Source organism: Solanum dulcamara, chromosome 7 (assembly GCF_947179165.1).
Source record: "Solanum dulcamara chromosome 7, daSolDulc1.2, whole genome shotgun sequence".
NCBI lineage: Eukaryota > Viridiplantae > Streptophyta > Magnoliopsida > Solanales > Solanaceae > Solanum > Solanum dulcamara.
In genome coordinates, this window is record NC_077243.1 from 5,158,809 (window position 1) to 5,183,237 (window position 24,429).

Genomic DNA, 24,429 nt, shown 5'->3' on the forward strand with positions numbered 1-24,429 from the left:
ACAATGACTTTTAGACTACCTGACTGTGTAATGATTCTTGGTAATTAAGTATATGGGAAAATATGAAGCAAGTGTGTAGTTTAAATGAACAACTTTTATCAAATGTGAAAAAAGAACAATTCTTAGTGGCACTTGTCGTGTGTATATAAACTCTAATTCCCGTGAGATTGAGTTGATTTCCTCCCACAGTTATTTTTAAAGAGATTATATAAAATGACTTTATAGTGACAAAAAATAGTTTAGTGACATTGTAGGAAAAAGTTATAATTTCGATGACCGTTTGAGGCCTTAGCAAATTTAGCCAGCTGGTTGCATTTCGAGTTGAGATACTGGTTTTATCACTTCACACTTGAAAATTAGTTCAAACACCTTAATAAGTTAGCAAGTAGCAACTACTAGAATCACAAGTAAAACAAGATTTGAGTTCAAATAGTTTTTCTGAATAGCTCTACTATACAGCTCTGAGCTCCTTCCAGTTGCCAAACTACTTTTAGGAGAACTCAAGATGATCAGAGATACTTGCATCACATTCTTGAAGCTTTGGCAAAGCTGAAAAATATGGATGACTGATCATCTAGAAGAATCTGCGGATTACCCTGTTCAACCTGTAAAGCAAAAAAGGGAAAGATGAGGAACTGGATCAATCTCAATTTGGATAACATCTTCCAAATAATACCATTGCCTTACACCATGAAAGCATCACATCATATCAGCTTCCGTAAACCAAGTTCCTAATGTAAGAAGAACAATCTTTGTTTAAAGGAATAATGTCTGAGCATTGTGTCGCCCCCTACTTCCCAGATAAGTATAATAGTAAATAATTAACCCCAAGAGACTTAAAAATGTCACCAATCAGCTAGTTTTGGTATATTCTTATAATTCATTCGCTGTCTAGACAGTTTACAGGAATGCAAGGTTGTCAAGAAAGCAAGTTTACCAGGAACCCTCGATCCAAAATCAGGATATTGTCCATGTTCATAACTGTGGAAATGCGATGGGCAATTGTTATAACTGTTGTTCCCTGGCATTCAGTGGCTAGAGTTTTCTGTAGTTTTGAAGTTGTTTCAGTGTCCACATTCGCCGTGCATTCATCCAAGCAAAGCACCTGCAGAAAAGTGTAAACCTGTCTGTCAGTACTCTCTCCCAGTTCTTGTACACACCTCCGTAGTAACTCCATTTACACATTATACGACCTTGCAGGACTTTAGGAGAGAACGGGCTAGGCAGAGTAGCTGCTTTTGACCAACAGAAAATGCTGTTCCAGACCCTTTCAGTTGAACATCCAGTCCACCTGCCGCTTCTACCTCCTCCTTGATGTGGCATTTTTCTAGGACATTCCAGATCTCAAAATCCCTGTTCTCTTGCAATGGATCTAGATTTTTCCTGAGATGTTTAATGTGCACTCATGTAAGGGAAGCCATATTGCCAACCAATCATCATTAATATAATCACATGTTGTGGTCAGTACTGGTGTTATACAAGGTGAAAAGGAAGGGAATGTTCTAAGACAAATATGGCTGAAGAAGACACAACAAATATCTCTCTATGCCAATTACCTTATTGATCCTTCAAACAAGAAAGAAGCCTGCGGAACAACAGCAAAGCTCGAACGAAGATATCTGACAGAAACACCAGCAATGTTTACCCCATCAACCATGATAGATCCTCCGCATGTTGGGTTGAGTCGAAATAGGGCATTCAAAATACTAGATTTTCCTGCACCTGTTCTTCCAATTATTCCAACCTGATAGGTACCAGGGCAACCTTTAATATCAATGTCACTGGAGTCTGGAGGAGCTAATACTTACAGAAAAGAAACACAAAATATCATCTTGATATCTTCAAAGAATTGATTCATCTTGATATAGATGTTGACACCTTTGATCATCTTGATATCTTCAAAGAAAGGATTCATGACATTGCCCTAGTGCTAGAAAACTCTCCAATAAATCCAAACAGAAGTATAATAAACTTTACAAATTGCAAAAGTTCATTTTTTTCTTAGCATATTCATCATGACATTTAAGGGTTGGATAATTCGGATGATAAAGTAGGCAACTGCTGCTAACTATTACGTTTCTCAAAGCTAACATAAGCATCACTAATCATTAACAAGAGGAGAATCTGGATAATGGAAACACCAAATACTGCAAGTGAATTAGCTTTATCTTCATATAAGGTTCCTGTCTAAAGTTTCAGTGAAACTACTTTCATTTTAGTTGCAATGAATACAGGGAATCATACAATTGGCCTGATGACTTGATATACAAGTAACATCGCAGATCTCCTGAAAGCACTCGTCTTTATGTAAAACAAAGAAGTTACATTTACTTAATTCCAAACATTATCTCTTGGGATAGTTTTATGCCATCTTATAGACGTGTGATTTTGCAAGTGTCAAAATTCAAATTCTCAATGAAAGGATATGGTAGATATCCAAAGTAGACGAACAGACCTGTGTTCCCCCAGCAATGGTGAAAGAAACACCACATAAAGCAGGAGGTAGTTGCGGCTTGTACTTAAGAGTCACATTGTCAAAATTGATCTCTCCTTGATGTGGCCATTGTGGATGTAACGGACAACCTCCAACATCTTCTTCTTGAGGAACATCCATATACTATAGAATGGGGAGTAATTAGGAGATCTCAATTTGTGTGATAAAACTTTAATGAATGTATCTCAATTTAGTCACCTGTAGTATCCTCTCAACAGAAACCATCTCTTTCTCTGTTTCTGTGAAACTTGTTAAGAAACTTCCAAGTAAAGATACAATCGGAGCCGCATATGAGAGAGCCAAGCCAACCTGTTCACATAGAATCGGTACATCAAATTCAGAGAAGATAATGATTGCTTTGCAGTAAAGGGTCAAGAGCAAAAGAATCACTTAAAAACTTACCAACCCTGGAGTACCTAAATTGATGGGGAGGTATTCGTGAGAACCAATAACTGCCATCACTGCAACGAATGAGACGATAAATGCTGCAAGCAACTGAAAAAATAAAACCTTTTACTACCAACCATAGCGTCTAGTATCACGATAACATCAATTTTTGAGTATTATGTTATTACGTACACAAATGAGAAATGTGTACCCACCAAAGTTCACACGTCACAACTGTCAAACTTAAGAAAATGGTGACACAAAAATCAGTAGTAATTCCCCTTAAGTGGTACTGACAGTGTAAGACATACCTGAAGGCGCAGGGAGAGCCATAAACTTGCTGTTACTTCTGAATACGAAGTCCTCTGATATGTCATCAGATGCTTATTAAATTTGAGTAGAAAAAGATCCTGCCCAGCAATAGAGTTTGTTTGAATTTCAGAATGGAGAAACACGGAGGTTGAACAAATTATCCTTGGAGAAGTTGGAATACAGAGCATTCAGAAAGATAATTTCCACATATAGGATAGCAATGGGTCTTTCTGTCGGGCAATAAGAAGAGGCCAGAAAGCGCTCTTTATGATGCTGTTTATAGAGGCCAGAAAGGCCAGAATATAGGTAAAAACTACATTCTCTAATCGCGTGATGTACAAGGGAAATTACTAAGCTACTGCATTTTAAGTTCACTGCAACCTTACTGTTCCTCAATGGAATAGGGGTTTTCGACACCTGAAATCTATATGAATATGCTGAATTATGGAAGGACAGGGTAAACGAAAAACTAATAGAAGAAAGAAAATTTACTTGTGATCATGTTCTGTCAAACAGATGCATTTTTTCAAAAAAAGGTAACATGTGTTCTCACTCTCCTATCAAAATTGGATTTATCTAAAAGTTTGTCAGAAATCCATGGTAAGAGCAGAAAAGCATAACTTGGACTAGAATTTAGCAGGGAGATTTTAGTCAACAGAAACTTCACTCCCATGTGTGCCCTCTTGAAAGAACTTTTGACTGCTTCACCTTATGGGATCAGATCAATCACATCTTTGATCGCAAGGAGGAATGAAAATTTATATCCTCTGGAAAGAAAAGACAGATGCTCCTATGGGAGTGAAGTCATTTAATTTTGAAAAACAAGACATAATTACCTCGCGTTTAAAGCCTCTTATTGTTGATGATCCATCCAGAGTCTCCGTAAAAGATGCATATATAGGTGATCGAGATACACTGTCTAGCCTACGCAACTCACGTGATGTTGACCTGTAATACAGCTGAAGATCCTATCTTCAGTTATTCTGTCAAATCGAAGTATGGGAAAGTGAAACTACCTATTAGTGGCAAAGTTTTGCATTCCGCATCAAAATATTTCATACGGGACTTTGAGAAAAAGGTCATTTAATTAACCTTTATTGATATTCTAGCAATGTGGATCAAGAGCATGACTTCTCAGATTGTGCTGTAACATGAAAAGAGAAATAAAAAGAGATCCAAAGAGAAACTTTGATTGTTTTATAATATTCATATTTTAAGCAGCATGAATAGGTTAAAAGATGCAATATACTGCAAAAATTCTACCTATGAATACCCCATATTCGACAAGCATAATATCTTAGTTTCTTCAAAAATGATACCCAAGTTTCACTAAACTAAAATGAATAAATATGTTACAAAGCGATACTTCTATTGCAGTAATGATACTTTAATATCAATGTAAAACATATTTTGTTCAAATAGGAGAGGTGACTCCCTTTCTCTTATCTAGAAGATGAAAAAGAGTCCTTCCATGCTTTGACTTAACCAGGGGTCAATAATAACTATCGAAATTTCCCAGATATTATGTGCTACAGTCTACATCAGGGTGGACAGGTGCCTGTGCACTATGTGGGTCCGTCTCTGATAATCAGTGAAATGAATAGAAATTTTGTAACTTACCTGTAGTTTTCTGTAGATGTACCAGAAAGGCATTAACAGAAACAAAAACATGACCTGCATATATGCATAACCTATTAGAAGCAGAAGTTCTAACAGGCAAAAAGTAGGCTGCTGTACTAGCTAGCCCAGAAAAAGGAACCCTGGAAAGTTCTACAACAAGGAACTAGTTAACCTGCACGTATGACAGCACTACAGCAATCCCCAAGAGGCCAACAAAATTAGCCAGCAGAATGTTGAGAATAAAGGGAAGAGAATCGTCAATAGTGTAGAGATCTGAGGACAGTCTGCATACTCCAGTCAGTACATATTACATAATGTCAAAAGAAATAACAATTAATTTCTTAGTGGATCTGATATACCTGTTTATAATTCTTCCAGCTGGGTTCAAATCAAAGAAGCTAATCGGTGCACTCATAAGCTTCTCCAATAATCGATCATGCACCTTAACAGCGGCACGTAGCCCACCAAACGCAAATGAAAATGCCCTCACTAAAGTTAGCAAGGAATTTGCCAAACAGAAGAGAGAGAGTATAGCCTGCGACATCAATCGAATTTTCTAAGAAATCCCTATGCCTTGGAATCTGAAATGAGATCTTCTCTTCTGTTGATAATAGGAGATGAGTAGGAGAAAACAATATATTATACAGAGACAGAACTCTTCAATATTCTTCCATTTTCTGGAAAGTCTTACAACAATACTTAAAATTTCCAATCAAGGATAATAAAGATGGGGAAAGAAAATGACTTGATAAGGATCTACACAATTTAAGTAGTTGGCTAGTTACCAGGTAAAAAGTCGTTGAATATAGTTTTTGGTTTCTTCCACTTGTATCAACCCAATATGAGAGCCACATGTCATTTCCATTACGAGAAGCTTGCATCAAAACCGCAGAGAGGCATACTAAAACTGTGATGAACCAACCAGCAAAAACAGCATAGCTCCTGCAAGACATAAAATGATGAAATCATCAAACTGAATTTATCACAGGCAGGATCTTTCAACAAAATGTCTAATAGAGCCTTATGCTGCCCTCACTCTTTAAAAATGCATCCGGGTCTGTGTCGGATCCGACATGGGCGAGGCAACTACAACTAGCTAGGGATTGAAGTGTAATTGTTGTTGTAGAAAGATTTCATGCTAAAAGAAATGACGACTCACTTGTATACAATGAATTCGACTTTTCCTTCTTTCCGAACCTCTGACTCATCAGTCACTTGATTTCCATCAGGAGTATATATAAAATCACCCTCTGAAATTTTCTGCTGGATCTCAACAGAAATATTTGATCTTTTATCCTGCTGTTGAACTTCAGAACAACTGCTAACTTCATCGATCGTTGAGAATGCTACATCAGAGGGACAAGTAAACTCAATTGGATTTCCCACCCACTGCACATGTCCTTTATCCATCACAATTACCAAGTCTGCAGCAGATATTGCCTGTAAGGTAAAAGATTATATTAGTACATGGAAGACAAGCAATACTTTAGATATCTTAAATGACTGTTCCTCTGAATTGCCAACGTCTAGTCAATTTATTAACAAAAATGTTTGCTGTGCCTAAGATTACTGCATCTTTCCTGATTATAAGTGCATTTCCAGTTCTTTCTTGAACAAGAGATCACAAAACAGAAATGCCCCTTTTCAAATTATTGATGCATTTCAAGTTCTTCTTTTACCTAGAGTTATGAAAAAAGCCAATAAACAAATAGTAAATTGCTTCATCAACAGAATTTTTGTGCATGAATCAACATCACCCACCTTTTGACATACAATACTGATTGTTGAACTTCATGTCATTAGAGAGAAAAGAAGAATTAACTTGCATATACAGATTTTCCAGAAATGCACAGGGATCAGTAGAAGTAAATTTTAATCAGATCTTACACTTGTAGAGATCCTTGTTAATATGAGCCATTTTCAGTTAAACACAGGATCTAACTATTACTACTACGAACTTGATTACAACTGCAAAGTAAGAAACAATTATTCCGTAACTTTGATCAGTATCAACTGAATATAGGAAAAAACCTATTACACTGAAGATAGAACTACACACAACCCGTTGCATGACAAAGATACATTCATGTGCATTATCGATCTCAAGATCAATGTCAAATAGTCTTTTCTTAAGGCAAGGTGGTTCGTACTTGCAAATGAATGAGTTGTGAAAAACCAATGGCTTGTATCCATATACAAAGTAGCATCAAATTATCTCCATAGTAATCATTTCAAAACTGCCTTCACGCATTCCTTAGTAGAAGTTCCTATCAATATTTTTCTAATTATTTCCCTTATAATCTTTGATGTGAACTCAAATTTCAGCATTTCTTGTAAGAGAATAAACAACTTATAAATAAATTCAAAAAGATGTATAGAAACCTCAAGAAGCTGAAGCTCCTATTAGATCCAGCAGAAAAGGAAAGTTGGTTAATGGAAAACCTGAATGTTATGTGTGCAAAGGATGCGTGTCTGCTGATTCATTGGAGGACCAAGAATTGCATTATGTAGAATTGAACAACCAACATGTGCATCAACTGCACTGAGAATATCATCAAGAAGGTATATTTCCGCATCATGATAAACAGCTCTGTCAGATACAGAAAAACTTGTCAGAAGATCAGACAATTCAGTACTCACAGTCACTAGACAAGTACCATGGCAATTTGAAGAGAGAGAATCACGTCACCTGGCAAGTGCAAGACGAGCTCTTTGTCCACCTGATAAGTTAAATCCTTTTTCTCCAATAAAGGCCATATCACCTCCTGTCATTCTTGAAATATCGAACTCCAAGGAACAAGCTCGTAAAACTTCTGAGTATCTGTTCCCATCAAAATCCAAGAAGCTTCTGTTAAATAGTGACTCCTCAATAAACCCTCAGATATTGCATTTCAAGGGTCCAAGGCATACAAAATATCATATCCAAGAACATTGATGTGAACCAGAAGAATGGGGACTTCGGAAATGCAAAACTGAGAACTAAGAACTGAGTGCAACTGAAATTATCCAAACAAATTCTTATTTTCTAATCAAAATGTAAGGAAAGAGACCTCCTTGGATCATACTCTCTCCCGAACAAAATGTTATCACGTACAGTTCCTGAGAGAATCCAAGCAACCTGGAAAACAGGCAAACTATGTGATCACGAGTGCTACATAACACATCAAATCTAACAGCAGTTTGTTCGCACCTGCGGAACATATGCTATAGAACCATTCCGATACACAGATCCGTTCATTAGCCTAGTTTCCCCCAAAACCAAATTCAACAAGGATGATTTCCCTGACCCAACCTGCAAGCAAGTTATTCATAATAAGAGAAACAATAGTTTTGCTGGAAGCATTGAATAACATCATATCAAGCAAATCAGCGCATCACATGTTACACCCATTTTGTATGCTGGAAAAGGGAGGTATAGCTTCTTATTGTACTACAGTATTGCACCAACAGTAGAGTTTCTTTCCCTACAGTTAAAACCACCAAACTCTGAACTAAGGTGAATTAAAGTAAAGAAAGTGCCTGTGCTAGACTGCATGTAGCAACAGTATAGAAAGATCACATAGATATAGATCCAGATTTTCTTTCCTGCAATTATAATCAGGTACAACACACATTTGCACCAATAAGAAGCAGAGGTTTTGCAATAACAACTCTAAACATATTATCCATTTCTAAGACGAAGTGTGCAAATATCAAATATATCTTGGAATTACATCGTCTAGTTTGTTTTTTCTGCATCAACTTATGAAATGTCACCGGATAACCCAAAAGTTGGTGAATGGTAAAAAGGGAACCTTAAACTAAAAACATAGAACAACGCCTTAAGATTCTCAAAATTCATGTCAAATGAGGCAGGCTGGTCCATATTTTCTTACAAACCTCTCCAACTACTGCAACCAATAAACCTTTCGGAATAAGAAGATTAACAGGATCCACAACCAAATCTATTTCCTTCTGGTCACTGCTCGACCATGTGCAAGATGCATCATGGATGACAACAGCCGCATCTTGCAATTCGTTCTGTTTATTAGAGCAAGAGAAAACCGAACAACTGCTTGGTTGTTCCATGTTTGTCTCCTGCTCAAAACAAGATAAATACTTGCATAACCTCCTGGAAGATATTGCAGCCTGCAAAACAAAAAAAAAAGTGAAAGATGTTATAGAATAAAGGAGGATAATTTCTCAAACAAAAAAAAGAATTTTCGGAACTTACATCAATTAACCCATTGATGACCCAAGGAAATGAATTTAATGGAGAAATCAGGTTGTTAAACAGTGCAACACAAGTAAAAACCTGCAATATTAACCAAACAATTGAGAATATATGATTACAAAAAAAAAAAAGGCGAAGTAAGCAAGTACTTTAGAATCTGTCATTGTACCGTTGCTGCATCAAGTTGATGGCCCATCAAAGTATAGAGTCCAAATGTGAACAACGAGAAAAATGTTGGTGTTGTTGCCCAGAAGAAAACACACCATGAATCCAAGTATTTCCTAGTCTGACATGAAAAGTCTTAGGTTCACGATTTAAGTCAATAGCTTATGCTACTATCAAACATAATGTACTAGAAAGAAGAAGAATATTGTCTCACCGAAAGGTATTTTACTTCTTCCGATCTCGTCTTCATCAGCCAACTTGCAAAAAGTAGCTCCCAGCCATACATTTTCAAAGTACGTATATGTGTTAAAATCTCCGCTGTCATTCTAATCCTGCAAAGAGGAATGGACAATACATCTAACAAATATAGAGAATGTTAATTACATAAACTCAAAAGATAACTCATCCCTTCTTTTGTAATTTTTATTTTAAAAAAACAGCACGTGATGTTCATCCAAGACATTTCACTCCTTCCCACCCTAAGAACTATACACAAATAACCGTCTTCTATATACTTCTCTTCAACAAGTAGAACCATCAGCTTGATTCTGAAAAGATTCCAACTAGCACTTTCCTATTTGTGAAGGAACAAGATGGATAATGTAAGAACGTCCCTAAGTATGGAAAGTCACGAGCTCAAAAGAACGTCTCATAAAACTATCTGGTTTTGAGTAAGCTAATTCTTACTTACAAGACAATACTTCTAGAAACTGTTGCTGATTATGTGTGTACAGACATTTTAACTGGTCAAGCATTCAGGCAGGATCATAACTTCAGCATGAATTTAAGCAGGTGGAACTATATTCGATCTTCAAAATTATCCCTGGGATCTATTTCAATTCTTCTTAAGACAGCCATATAAAATGATGTGATACGACCACAATACAACTCATCTCTCCTTTATACAACAACAACAACAACAACCCAGTGAAATCCCACAACGTGGGGTCTGGGGAGGGTAGAGTGTACGCAGACCTTACTCCTACCAAGGTAGGACGGCTGTTTCCGAGAGACCCTCGGCTCAAAAAAAGGCATAAAAGGGGGTCAGATAAGGTTAAGAAATTCAAAGCGCTATAGGAAAATAAATAACGAAGGCATCACAGATAAAATAGAGTAATCAAAAGTACTGAAAGCAATAAATAGTAACAAAAATAGCGGAAATGAGAGTACAAGGAATTGTAATGTGCTAGTGTGCCTATGAATAGGGAAGAATAACGAGACTATGTACTAGCCTTCATCTCTCCTTTATGAAGGAAAAAAATTGTTTCAACCTGTTCATTTATATCATACAACACTTCCTTACTATAAACCATCTGATATCTTTAGTTGCTATCTGATCTAACATCCAACCAAAGTAAACGCCTTGAATGAGTGGTTGCATATTAAACCTATCTGCCCTTAACTATACATCTCCCTTTACCACACACATAAATTTTGATTTTTGTAAACTAACCAAACACTTAGTAGTTCAGAAAAAAGGTAACATAATAATTTCACGACAACGTAAAATAACATCACCAATAAGATGTGAACTGTTGCTCGGTTTCAGTAAAATAACAACAGTGAGTGACTACTGAATTTTAGTAAACAATCTATAGCAACTTTGGATCACCAGATAAAAAACTGCAAAAGGAATGTTAAGAGATATGATCATATTCATGTAGCCAAACTACAAACTCTCTGCCAAGTCTAGAAAAGAAATTTGTAAAATTGTAATTATCGAACAAGGGGACCAATAAACACTTTCTCTTTCCAATAGCTTACTGATTAAGTAAAGAAAATGAATGAAGATACATCTTTTTTCTTTGATAAGAAATGTTTAAATACTAAACGAATTTTCCGATAAGAAATGTTTAAATAATGAATGAACATACTTCTTTTCTGATAAGAAATGTTTAAATAATGAATGACACTTCTTTTCTGATAAGTAATGTTTAAATAGTGAAGTAAATACATTTCAGGAATGAATAATAGAGAAAAGAAGATAAAGCAATAAGAAAAAGAGAACTGAAACCAAAATAATGGCCCCATATGAACTCCAGCAAGGCTCTAAAGAGTAGCTGGCATATACCTTTCATCCTTTTGCTCCATCATGCTCTTTGTAGCTTTTGCAATAACATTTGCAATCCACTTATTAACTGCATAAATAACAATTGTCAAGCCTTCTCCAGAATTGACTAAACCACTTATCGACCTTTAAGTCAAACTAGGACAAGGTCTTAAACTAGGGGAACTACTGATTTAATTACTGATGCTGATGTGTTATATAAGCTGAAAAACATAAACTGCTCCTAAGACTAAGGCCTAAACCATCATCAACCTCTCTCATCAAGGAAAACTGATCTGCAAACTACCGTGGTTATGGACAATACTGACAGTTCTACTGGCCAGAATTTTTAAGCACAGCACAATCATAACAACGACATTTTCTAGTGACAAATAATCAATATTTACCGCTTACAAAATCTCCAATAATAAGCAAGCTGTCCATAAACTTAGTATCATAGCAACACCGTATTTCCATCAGACCAACTTAAAACATATAGTTGTCTCTGTCATACATGCGCTTCGTATTTAGGCAAACACACAGCATTAAATTGTAAGTTAATTTTGCAGCATGTTCAACTCTATATCAGAGTCATCTAATACCTGGTATTAGCAAGATTGTTATAGCTATTCCAGAAAGAAAGGCGAAGTTGACTTGTATATACAGGAGATAGAGAGCAATTCCAATCTGCAATGGCAAACTGATGCATTTTATGATTAATAGATCCGGTAACCAAGGAAATGGAAAATGAACAACATCCAAGCTGGGAAATTTCATCATTTCAGAGAGGCAGAATGCTAATTGTTATCTCGAAAGGAAGATTTTAATATGCTTCATCACATTTCAAATAAGCACACTTTTTCACGAGACGGTGTAGAGAGTTTAAGGTAGATCTTGAAAAAGTCCTCTGTTTTCTTGATTAGATGCACTTAACAACAAAAGAAACAAGAAGAGTAAGGAAAAAAGAAAAGTACAAACGAACTGATGCTTTCTCTATATTGACCCTGATTAAACACATATCGCAGTTTGTTCAACATTTTGCAGAGTAGGACCAATCTTTTTTAGCAACAATTCATCACTATTTATCCCCCCAAAAAATAATATAACATTAGGGTCAGAATTGTGAATTCAATAGTGGCATCATCAAAGAAAATACATGAATATAAAGTCGTGAATATGCATAGAGAGTAAGAAACAATGGTAACACAAAGTCTGAAAGTTAAATATTTATCAACACAACCCATCATACCAAAATTTAATTGAATGAAGTAAAAAACATAGTGAATAATAGCACAATATCCAAAATTTAGACAACATTATTGTGTATAGTGAGCTACTGATAAAAGAATTTTTTTGTACAGCCAGCATATATACATTAATTCATACTCAAATTCTGCTAGCCATGAAGTTTTCATGTATCTTTATGATTCACTGAACTATAAAGATAATTTTAACTGGTTACAACTTCCTGATACATTTTTCTTCTTTCTGGTCATCAGTGCAAATGACAACTTGCAATTAGAAAAACTTCTCAATATATTTCGGCATAGATTAGGAAGCACAAGTAGGTTTCAAAATATGCACCAAAAAGAATTAGGCATCAGAGAAGATGCTAACAGTATCTTAAAAACATTTAAGGAAAGAAGGCATTCTTGGAACCTTGACAGCCTAGAGCCCTAGACTTCATACAAGCCCCAGATGTTTATTTTCCGTCTTACCAATGACTGTTGCTTAAGCTAGGGCCTTTTATCCTTTTAGTTTCAAGATTCCCCAAGGATAAGAGAGACTGTTAACCAAACATCAAACAAATATATATGGTCTGAGGTGCAGATAAGCAAGGGTCATATAAAAGCCTACAATTAGAAATTTATTCAAAGGGAACCATATTATTAACTCAAGGAAACACAATTGGCATTTCCATGTGGAGCTAATCATAACAAAGTGTCAAACATAAATTGTCAAACATAAATTACCCGCCTTCCTAGTTCATAAAAATGGAAAATTTCAGTGCATTTCAGAAATTGTACTGCTCACAATAATGATGATGCTAATATCTATCTACATTGTACTTCTCACAATAATGATGAAGCTAGTATCCATCTAAGTAATTATGTTAAATTGGGGCAAACGGAATCCATTTGGAAGCATCCACTACTGTAAATGATGGTGCAACATGACCCTTGTAAATGATGTAGTCATGTTATATATGATCAAAGCTTTGCACACTTTGTAATTTTGAATGCACTGTCTTAGTGCTGTTATACCATGTATAAAATCTCATTAATTATAAAAAATAAAAGCATCCACTACTCCATGAATCAAGCCTTTACTTAGATCTTTCGAGCACCGGTCATAAAAAGATTAGCAAGCAAAAGGAAGTTCTATTCATTTACATTTTGAATGTCTTATTTTGGGGTTGGGGGTGGGGTGGGGGCAATGGACCAACCAATTACATTGTTACTGGGATAGAAAATACTAACCTCCACATATCATGAAAACTATTACACAGGTTCACAATTCGATCAGCATCCACAGACATGAATGTCTGAATCTCTCCTTCAGAAAATTTTGATCTCTCGGCCAAACTAACAGAAAGACACTTGAAAAGAAAAATGACAGTTTAATCACAATATATCTTGTAGATATAAGAATCACTTAGATCTGAAGTTTGAAAACCTTAGCAGAAGCCCCTTTAGGTTTTAAAAAGTGGTAGACACATGGACACGCCTATAGGAGAACAAAGGTTGATATATCACTTTTCCCTATGACCATTATACTTAAAAATGGAAAAGATAAATCACAAGGTACTCTCCACCTGGATTCCCATGGTTTTGAAAATGGGACTTGGCCCTCCTACCTAGTCTTAAATTTTGAAGACTGGTAGGACACCCTTTACATTGAACAAATTATCCAATGTATTGTTTTTCCTCACTATTCACTCTAGACAACAACAATTAGTATAAGAAAAGCACTCAAATCATTCTCAATCACACTCTATTATCTGAAAATCTAAAAACTCCTATTGTACTTGCTTTAACAGAAAACAAAATGGGTGTCAATATTCTAATTTTAGGACAAACATATTCTGTGTTTGAAAATACCCCATCTAATCTGAACGAAAAAAACATAAAGAACTTCTAGTACCTCGATGAGTTTATAAGAGTAACATGGTAAATGAGGATTCATATCGCTGACACCAACTTGTTTGGGACTGAAGTGTAGTTGTTATTGTAAAGAATTCCATTTTAGGCTTTTAAAAGACAAAAATCATTCAGTTGAGAACATAGGAAAACAATAACATTTTTCAGTTGGAATAGGCATTTTTTTTAATTCTTCAGACCTAAAAAAGATAAAATCTAGTATCTGAAGCTAAAGAACTTAAGCTCATTTCACTAGAAAATAATGACAAAAAATACCACCCTCATTTGACAAGAATATCTGACACTGTCCAAAGTTAAAGAAGCTAGTTAAATAGCCACTTTACCATCTAAATGGTCTAGTGAAAATTAGTCATGATATAAATCACAAAATGAACATATAAATATGAAGATAAATAGTATCATACAATGATGCAATATGTATCCCATATTAAAGCTGTAATGTGGCTATAGAACAGATTCTTCAAGATGATAAAGACGGAACTCATAATAGCTGATTGTTGATAAAGAAGATTCACCTTTCCATAAATAAGACTCATGATACTGGATCTTAGCTTGAGCTTGAGCTTTGAAAGATGAAAAGTATATTGTGTATCAAGAAACGATCTGCAGAATTACACAGAGAACTTCTGAGACTTAGACAATGTCATAAATCAGAGCCTAATAATAACTTACAAAATAAGTTATACAACTAAAAGGTCACAAATATTTGAGAAAGATATGTTACATTCTAGCTAGTATGAGAAGTATTTGGAATATAGATAACAAAATCAGGTTGTAAGATTGCGACAATAAGAATACATTCTGAGGAGAGAAAACGTGAGATGGGTAGAACTCCAATTAAAATCCACTCCCCATGTCCCAATACATAATTATTCCAAAAGTCAAGTTCAAAAGGAAAAAACTAAAGCAAATTCTAACAAGGGTTGGAGATACGGAGATAGGGTGAAATGTCCCTCTCAGAAAGTGTTGATAAGAGCAAATTTTAAAGTAAAGTCTACATTTACCCAGGACCCAATGTGTTCACATGCTTATCCTTTACCATGGAAGTGAAATCTCTTCTAAGACTCACAGAAAAATATATGAACACGTCCCTTCCTAAAACCTTAAGCAGTTAGATATGTAGTTTGTAACAACCTAATATACCATGAGATATAACTTGAAATCCCAAACGTTGATAAACGAGTGACCCAGAATTCACAGAGTTTTCTCTTCTTTTTTGAGTGTATGAGGCAAGACAACATTGGGCATCAGAATTCTGTCAGTAACTTAAGTTCTGATACAAAGTTACCAAGAACAACATGTAGTTTGCGAAGAACTTGAAAGAAGCCGAAACATATCATAACTTGAACTTAAAATGAATTCCAGGAACGAAGAGTAACAGTTACTTCAAGACAGAAGAAAGGCCCAAGGATAGTGCAAGAATATAGCCATCATAGCCTCTTGAACCTGTCGATAAAGAGTACGAACATCAGTCAAAAAGTGTCATTCGACCTTGAGAATTTTTAAAAAGAAGCATTGGTTCGATGACATACAAAATTTAAGCTAAGCATTGGCAATAAAACTGTAAGATCGGAAGATACTACAGTCTTTGTAAAGGAAAAGAAAGCATGTATCTTCAACTAAAAAGCTACACTTTAATGATTGATGGAGAGAGAACATCTGCAGTAAAAAGCCAAAAGAGGACATGCAGCAACTGAATGAGGACAAGACTGATGATTCCGAAAATTTTAACAGCACATGTACTAATGTCAGATTAGAATTAATTTTATGGAGGCATTAAGTTGATTGACAAGAGAAATCACTCAGAAAATTCTGGATCACTATATGAGTAAAACAAGGTTATAATCAACTGTAGCAGAGCATTAATTTTTATGTCAGCTGAAAAGCAACTGTTTGGAGTATCAAAGGCTCCAAGGACAAGAGAGAAACAAACATTTTTACAGTGAAAAATATGAATTAAGTTCATAAAATTCAGAATCTGAAGGATACTGGAAAAAATGAAATATCGGTATATGCAAACCTTGCTGGAGAAAGCGAATCAACTTATTGAGAAGCACCGGACCAGCAAAACTGAGACAGTCATTAAGCACCTACAAAATTGAGAAATGTTACAACTTTTGAATCTATTGACAAGATCAAAAAGGTATTAACAAATTCAGTACTTCATTTTTCAATAAAGACTGCATCGTCAAATTCATATATTGGTCTTGAGATCTAATTGTCCCTATATTTTAAAGAAACATTGCATATGATGCCACGTAAATAAAACACCAAAAAAGTAGTGGTATGCAATACAAAAATCTAGTCACCTAAAAGCAGAAAATACTTTCATCAGTTACCAGCTTGCATTATGCAAAAGTTCTCTGGAATAAACCTTTATGGAATCAGTAGGCTGTTGCTTGTCCTATCAATTAACTCTCATTGTCTAGTCATAGGTTACGGAAAAGGATTTGATTTGGCTATATAGAGTTGTTTGAAGTATGTTTAGAGAATAAACTGTCTAACAGTGGATAGCTGGTCAAAGATGTGTCCCATAATCAAAATACTATAGAAAAAGATAATTTTGTATAAATTAACACTAATACAGGAAATGCTACCATTTATGAAAAGTGTCCCAATGGTATAAAAATAGGTTAACTAAAGTGAGCAACCAAAAATTCGTAAGTTCAACGAATTGACATTGACATACCTCTTGACTTGAGAAATGACGTGTTCAGAATATTACACGAATGTGTTAAGACTCATTGTACCGAAAAATAATAGAGAATAGAGAATATTCTAAAGGATATTCTGTATTTAATTATAGAATACATACTTACCTTACCTTACCTTATTAGTATAGGGATTAACTACTCACAATATCTATATGCAGTCTTATATAAGGATCACCTCTTATGCGATTACAGTGAGTTTTGGAGTGTTTCTAACAGGAATTTAGAATTGGGAACTGTTGGCCTGTGGGTTTTTTTTGGACAAGGGGGAATAGGGGTTTCGAAATTGAGAATTGAAAATGAATCATTGTACCTTCTAATATTCTTGTGGGGTCACGCTTAGCACAAAAATTCGGTCACAATGTAGTATCCTGTATTTTTCACTATCCCTGCAGAACTATAATTAAGAATGACAGTCTCTAAGATATATAAATATATATATATCTAAATCAAGTTTCTGGAGTAATAAATGCATAATTTGGGATTAAGCTGGTCAGACCTAAAAAAGCTAGAGAAAATTCAGCAAGTTGACACAGAGAACAAAACATACATAGGAAGCATGATGTTGAGATTTCACAGCATCAAACCAATGGTTATGCATAGTCACAACTTCTCATCAATGAGATTATCAGAGAAGCATCAGCTTGGTGACTTGGACACATTGGTTCTTCCCTACTTTTCCAAGACTAACATAAAGTGGTCATAATATATTACCTTCAGAAGACCTACACGGATATATTGCCATCCATATGCACGGCATATTGTTTTTATTAATGAAGGATGAGAATATTCATTTCTTTGTTGAGCTTTCCAGCATGTCGACAGCAAAGTGTGGCATGATGAAGGATCCATATCAATAGGTAGCTCAAGCAAATCTTCAAAGTCAAGCTGCCTTTTTACTCCGCATTCCATTACAGGTTTGATAGATTTGAATGCTATCAGATCCCAGCAGTTGCATATAATACCCTTTGACTAATTTCCAATGAAACCATTGTCCCAAGATTAGAATAAACAGAAGAAAGAAGAATAGAAAGTAAAAATGTTATAAGCAACCAATGCTTTTTTGTGTACAAAGTAAAAAAGAAGATAGATTCCAAACCATTTAACAGAGAGAAAGTACAGAATTTTTAACCTGTCTTTTTTAAATTAAAAAAATAGTGTTTTCTAACATCTCCAAAGTGGTAAAACTGGTGTCAGTGTTTTCATATAAACAATACCATGATGGAATTCAATAAATAGCATGAAAAATCTCATATAATGAATGGAAAAGATATACATACCGCTCCTCTTGCGCTACCTTGACCAGGGTCCATTTTACTTGGCAGAAGTAATTCCTCCTCCATGCAGCTGTTTATGTTGCAATTAACCATGAAGTGATTATTGAATAACGAAAAAAGAAAGAAACAGACGAATGTATTACCTACTGGATAAATGAACTTTAAGCGACAAATCAGTGTTTGATCAATATAATTGAAATTACCAAATTTGACAAATTATTGCCAGATCATGTTGTCAAATCGAGAATACATAATAAAAAAAATATATATGATGAATCCAGGTAGATGAAAAGGCAAAAACTAATATGAATCTGCATGGATAATATCATCTAAAACAATGCAGGTAAATAGAAAGGAGAATTTTTATGCAAGACAATTGTTGCGTACATATTAAAAGTTAAAAAGCTCAAGACAGTCAAAATATACATATCCAATAGCTGGTTGAACACACAAATCTGGATGTAATTTCATATTAACTTAGCAAGGTGATAGAGGATTGGAATACTGTGTTTTTCGATTCCATTTTGGATTACAAATAATAGGTCGTTCCATTAATCTATCTGTGGACCATAGCCAAGTTCCATTTCATTTTTTCATTTGTTCTCAAATATGTTTACGACACTTAAAATAAACTTTTTCAGAGAGAAAGGCATTGTGCTAAATCCATTGCATTTGTTTGTTTTCATTTCAAGAAAAGATATCTCTCATTTTTATTTTTATTTTGCATTCACTGCTTAATGCTATTAGTGTATATGTTACCCATAATCATCAACAGCACGAAGTTCTAATTTCTCAAACCACCAATCCTTTCTAGGATGACTCACTTTTTTTCTTTTCGTCCTCTCAGCTCTCAGGTAACCTTTAATCTTTATGTAGATGTTCAAAGCAGTTACTCACTAGTCATTACACTAGGAGGATAGGAGCACAGATTACAGAACCATAGCTGGATCTTTGAATCATTGCAGTTACATTATGCCAAAAACAAGAAGAGGAAATTACCCACTACTCTGAGGCCTTGTTGTACTTCTGGTAATATTTATCAGAACTCCAAAACTTATATCCGCTAAAGCAGTGAAGCCTTCTATAAGACACAGAAGAACCTGCAACAGCAAAATCATATTTGACTCTTTCAACTGTGCACCATTCAGTTGTCTGCAGAATTTAGGTGATAAATGTGAGCAAGATAAGTATCAAGAGTCGAACATGGACAATTGTTCAAGACCAATAAAACCTCCTCCTGAACAGATATTTTTTCTCACATAAGATGTTGGTTCACATAAGATGAAGATCAAAAAGATTCATAAGATAATAATACCACCTTTAGCTTCAGCTTACTGTAAAGAATCTAATAATCTGCTTTGACATAAGAGTCAGTGGTAACCCGTCATCTGCTGCATACTAGTTAAATATACCACTAGACAAGCCTAGAAAAAACATTTTTAGAAGAATACAATATCAATGCACAAAAAAATACCAATACCCAACAAATACATGAATTCGAGTTAAAAGTAATAAAAAAATTAAAACCTGATTCTGAAGTGCAACAACATCCAGCATATTTACTTGTAGAAACATTTCTAAAACTGATCAATGCATTTACCAATACATAAAAATTGAACTTTTGGAGAAAGTAAGTTTCACAGATCCAACAAGTCCACCATTTTAAGAAACTCGGTGCGGAGAAAGCCATATGAAATTTCCTGTGAATTACAAGTTGTACCTGAAGAGAACTAAAATCTCTTTGTAAATGGGGTACTGAAAGAAGAAATTTCAACATCCACCAAACACATAAGATGGGGTTGCAGCAAACAACATAGCAGTACCCACACTTCAAGACCAGCAGAATGGTAGCCTGAAAAAGTATGCCTGATGAGAAATGGGAGTCTTTGCAAACAAATCCATAATGTGGTAGAGAAGTGCATAGCTCACCCAAACTGAGAATTGCGAGAACCTGAAGAGCCATTCATGATACTGAACATGAGAACTGTCTAGCATCTTTTTGATTAGCACAACCATGTCACAGAGAGCCATGCTTGCACCCAAAGCAGGTATAAGATGCAGGAAAACCTTTACCAGAAAGGATACCTGTTTCATACCTGTAGACCATTAGCCCATGGAAACACCTCATGAAGGAAAATATTAATCCAACTATATTGGATGAAGTCTTGCATGGAAATAATTGGCATAATTATGAGTCAAATAGAGCAGTTAGAAAATTAGGACAATGCAAAACATGAAGCAAGGCAATTCATATCTAGAATTGAAAAGATTAATCATAAATAAATAAGAAAAATACTATTTTGTCTTCTTTAAGATAATTAAACTCCATAAAGCACCAAGATAGAGCATGTAAAGTGCAATTATGTAAAACAAACTGGCTCTAAGTAATCCAAATCGAATAGCTAGATACCCTATAACTTAACTCAAACATGTAAATCCAAACTGAACCCTCAGACTTCTACACAGGGTCTTGAACCCTATCAAAGACCCTCGTCTGTTTCCTTGCATACAATCAAAAGATAAATTACATGAACAGATAAAGGAAATGAACACTCCCCTAGGTGCATTTTCATCTTTAGCCTTCTTATGTGACAAAATCCTATGTGACTTAGAAATTTGTAAGAACTAAAATTATCAAGCCACATGACAGCAGTAAATGGAGATATAACATGGTTACACTTTTCCTTGCACAAAACACCAAATCCTGATAAAATTCCTCATTTCCATTTAATTACATCAGGGGAAGAAATAATTGATGTTATCTAATAGGTAAAAGCAATTATGTGAGGTAGATTATTAAATCTGAAGCTATAGCACAATAACAAATAGTGCTGCTTCTGTCTTGATATGAGAGCCAAAAGGAGCGCCTGGAGTTTTTGGTCAATATCCTACTGCAACAATCTATGATTGCACGTCCCTGACTATACCATGCTTCCTTCACAGCCAGAAGATAGCACCAAAAACCTTCTTATGATAAAATATTCATTAACCTATATAAAACTCCGTTAATTTTATAATTGTGGTGTCCGGGCAAACCTACATAAGAATTCTTCAATGATTGAATCTCCAGAAACTGATACCCATCCAATGAAAACGAGATCTATGATGGTCATTACTAATTTGAACCTAACGAATTTAGATAACCCATCAACATCCAAATACTCCGCCTGTCCTCATCTCTTCCATACTATAGTCCAATTGCTATTCTCCCCAAAATGTCCTGCTTTTGTTGCAAGTCTTCACAACCATTTACCTTTAATGAGAAAACTCAATTGGACCTCCGACTGCAAAATTGGATTATGTTTACTATCATAAGCACAGTTCCATAATATATGTAAGCTACAGGGAAACTAGTTTCCTCAACAGTTAGAAATTTGATCACTATCTCAGATTGATGATTATCCAAACCCAAAAACCAATGGAGAAAGATATTCTTACCCTCCCTTCTCCAAGAAATAGAGATAGAGGCTAATGATTTTCCAATCACATACAAAAGATTTATTAAGATGCATTTATATTTAAGTGCTTTACTTCCCAATATGGATCCTCGCAAATGAAATCTACTTCCCTAAATGGAACGTCTATCACTTATTCTATTATCAATGATATACAGTGTCCTACTTTTAAGACTAATAATCCATTGCCTCACTTCTAAACCCTCCATAAAACAATCAATTATTAAAATTCTAAATTAGAAAACTATACTAAATGCAATACACTTCTCTTTTTCTCTTCTTTTTTGAAATAAAATGAAATATGTAGCAAACTTGAATATCCATTTAAGTGGAGCGGTGAAAGGTAACAACTTCTCTTGCAATGAAACAAAGCATACCCTATTTCCATCTTTGACACTCCTTTTACCTACACCTATAGTAGCAACAAGTACAATAGTCAAGATATTAGCTCCAAAACCCAATACTGTGAATATGGTTAAGGTAATAAACAATAACAACAATTGGTATAACTTTCTTATCATAGAAAAACACATAAATTGAAGGATATAAGTTGCTGAAACACTGTGAAACTCCGTCGCTGTTCCAAACCTAACCATCAAAAAATCAAAACAGAAGTTGTAAAAATTATGAGAACAATATCACAAACGGAACAAAAGGTCTACCTTACAGAGAGAGGGAAAAAGATTTAATTAAGTGGTATTCATGATCCACAAGTTCACCCACTCTCTCAGACAGAATGTACTTGTTGTTTCTTGATACAAATTAAGGTGTTGCTGAAGTTACGTCAAGAAACAATTATCGCAGTACCAGACAGAATCTTGAACGCTTACAAAGAAAATCCCAAAAACAATAGAAAACGTTTTACATAATTAATTGTTTTGTAAAAAAAGAATGAGTGGACAACCCATTGCAGAAAACTAGTGAAATTTTTAAAGCAAAAGAATAACCTGCGGCAGGCAGGGAAAATCGGGCAAAGAATCTTGAACACTTAACAATAAAAAATAGAAAACCAAGAATCTCCGTACCAGACAGAATCTTGAACACTTGCGAAGAAAATCCCAAAAACAACCAAGAAAACTTTTCACATAACTAATTGGTCTGTAAAAAAAAATATTGAAATTTTTAAAACAAAAGAATAACCTACAGCAGGGAAAATCGGCCAAAGAATATGTCCAACAAGTCAAGAATGAAAGTAGCTTCTTGTTTTGGGACCAAGTAATTTACTAAGGTGGTATCCCACTCTGTATGGTGATCAGAATCTTTAACACTTGCAAATGAACACAAAGATTAAAGAAGAAAAAAACTGTATAACTTCCGTAGTTCATAATTAAATTCCAGAAAAGTAGGAAGAATCGAGAAAAGAGCAGTCTTTAATTATGTGTAGTATAAACTTGGGAATTACAAGGAAAAGTGAGTAAAATAAATTAGTCAATATTAGAAGAAAGAAAATAGAGTAGTAGTAAAAACATACGTATGGAGAGTCAGGGCAAAGGCGCTTCATCAACTCCATAGAAAAGGGGGAGAGGAATTGGAAAGCCAAAAATGAGAGAGTAGTGCATGGATGGATGACTTATATAGAAAGGAAACAAACAAAAAAAAAAGTTGGCAAATCCCATGCGGGTCGGGCATACTATATGCGGGTCGGATTTTATGGATCATTTTGTCTGATCCGCAACTTTGCTCGTTGCTTTTCCACATGCCCTCTGAATCCCTTCTTTCTACTTTATACTTTTCCCCCCTTTAATTGGCTATTGCTTTAATAAGCTTTATAGTTATGGGCGTCTTAAAGCTGAAGAGGCCAAAATGCAAATCCTGTATAAATGTAAACAGATCCAAAGCACCCCATTTAAGCAGTTGTCTTTTCCCGACTAGTCCTACTTTTTTTTTAGGAGATTTCGTCTAAATAGTATAAGTCACTCATCTTAGTCGCTTAGAAATAGAAAAAGTCCTTTTGGAAGCATGGCCTTCGTAAAAAAATTCAGCTTTAATCGAATTCTATTGTAAATATCGAATAAATGAGAAATTAAAAAGAAATATTTATTTATTCATGTAACTTTATTATCTTTTTGGATAAATTTTGTGAATTCACTTATATCGAGTAAATTTCAACTAATTTAATGTGACAGATAATTTTGTGGTTTTACTGCTATAATAATTAATTCAATTATTTTAATGTAATAAAAATAGTTGTCATTTAAAATATCAAAGACATACACGAAATTTTAAAGCTAAAAGGGTAGAAAAAACACATTTCTCTCCCACTTGACTATTGCTTTTAACAACTGACTTAGCTAAAGTTCTTTTATAAAAAAAAAATTTAACCTTTCAAAATTACCAATTCAAAAATCCCGATTATATTTCAGCCCCTTTTTCGAAGAGAAAGAATAACACGTCCTATAACATTCGACTGTTTGTCTTTAATAATTGAGTTAACTAAAAACTTTTATAGGAAGAAATATAGCCTTTCGGTGTGTGATTCGGAAAGGGAAGAGTGTACATACATCTTATTTTTACCTTAGATATAGAGAGGTTCTGATTAACCCTCAACTCAAAAAAAATAATTCAAAAAAGGAAGTAACAAAAGTGA

The 24,429-nt window shown here is 34.8% G+C and overlaps 1 protein-coding gene across 2 annotated transcripts; it reads right to left on the reverse strand.

Moving 5' to 3' along the window:
- Nucleotides 1-248: 248 nt before the first annotated feature.
- Nucleotides 249-23,391, reverse strand: LOC129894167 (ABC transporter C family member 13). Of its 2 annotated transcripts, XM_055969720.1 has the most exons (36): nucleotides 23,314-23,385; nucleotides 22,390-22,430; nucleotides 22,220-22,307; nucleotides 20,317-20,472; nucleotides 20,108-20,239; nucleotides 19,387-19,487; nucleotides 18,391-18,457; nucleotides 17,825-18,082; nucleotides 16,420-16,489; nucleotides 15,785-15,845; nucleotides 14,915-15,002; nucleotides 13,719-13,837; nucleotides 11,841-11,938; nucleotides 11,263-11,329; nucleotides 9,406-9,523; nucleotides 9,196-9,312; nucleotides 9,027-9,107; nucleotides 8,693-8,941; nucleotides 8,004-8,105; nucleotides 7,864-7,931; nucleotides 7,503-7,634; nucleotides 7,256-7,403; nucleotides 5,973-6,253; nucleotides 5,599-5,755; nucleotides 5,173-5,348; nucleotides 4,986-5,097; nucleotides 4,814-4,867; nucleotides 4,030-4,152; nucleotides 3,193-3,291; nucleotides 2,897-2,989; nucleotides 2,693-2,803; nucleotides 2,456-2,617; nucleotides 1,557-1,744; nucleotides 1,194-1,383; nucleotides 938-1,105; nucleotides 249-605 (listed from the first exon to the last, which is right to left on the reverse strand). In XM_055969720.1, the coding sequence occupies exons 1-36, from the start codon at nucleotides 23,350-23,352 to the stop codon at nucleotides 525-527; spliced, it is 4,395 nt and encodes a 1,464-aa protein (XP_055825695.1). In that variant the 5' UTR covers nucleotides 23,353-23,385; the 3' UTR covers nucleotides 249-524. The 2 variants fall into 2 exon arrangements, with proteins under 2 accessions (XP_055825695.1, XP_055825694.1); XM_055969719.1 differs by having other exon boundaries at nucleotides 22,220-22,430; nucleotides 23,314-23,391.
- Between the last annotated feature and the right edge of the window lie 1,038 nt (nucleotides 23,392-24,429).

Excerpts from the sequence above, each read along its gene's own strand:
- LOC129894167 (XM_055969720.1), bottom strand. The coding sequence starts at position 23,352 with ATGGAGTTGATGAAGCGCCTTTGCCCTGACTCTCCATAC. Across the intron at positions 13,838-14,914 it reads TGAGTCTTATTTATGGAAAG|TGTCTTTCTGTTAGTTTGGC; the intron begins GTGAATCTTCTT and ends TTTCTTTTCAAG. Across the intron at positions 11,330-11,840 it reads AACAATCTTGCTAATACCAG|TTAATAAGTGGATTGCAAAT; the intron begins GTATTAGATGAC and ends TTATTTATGCAG.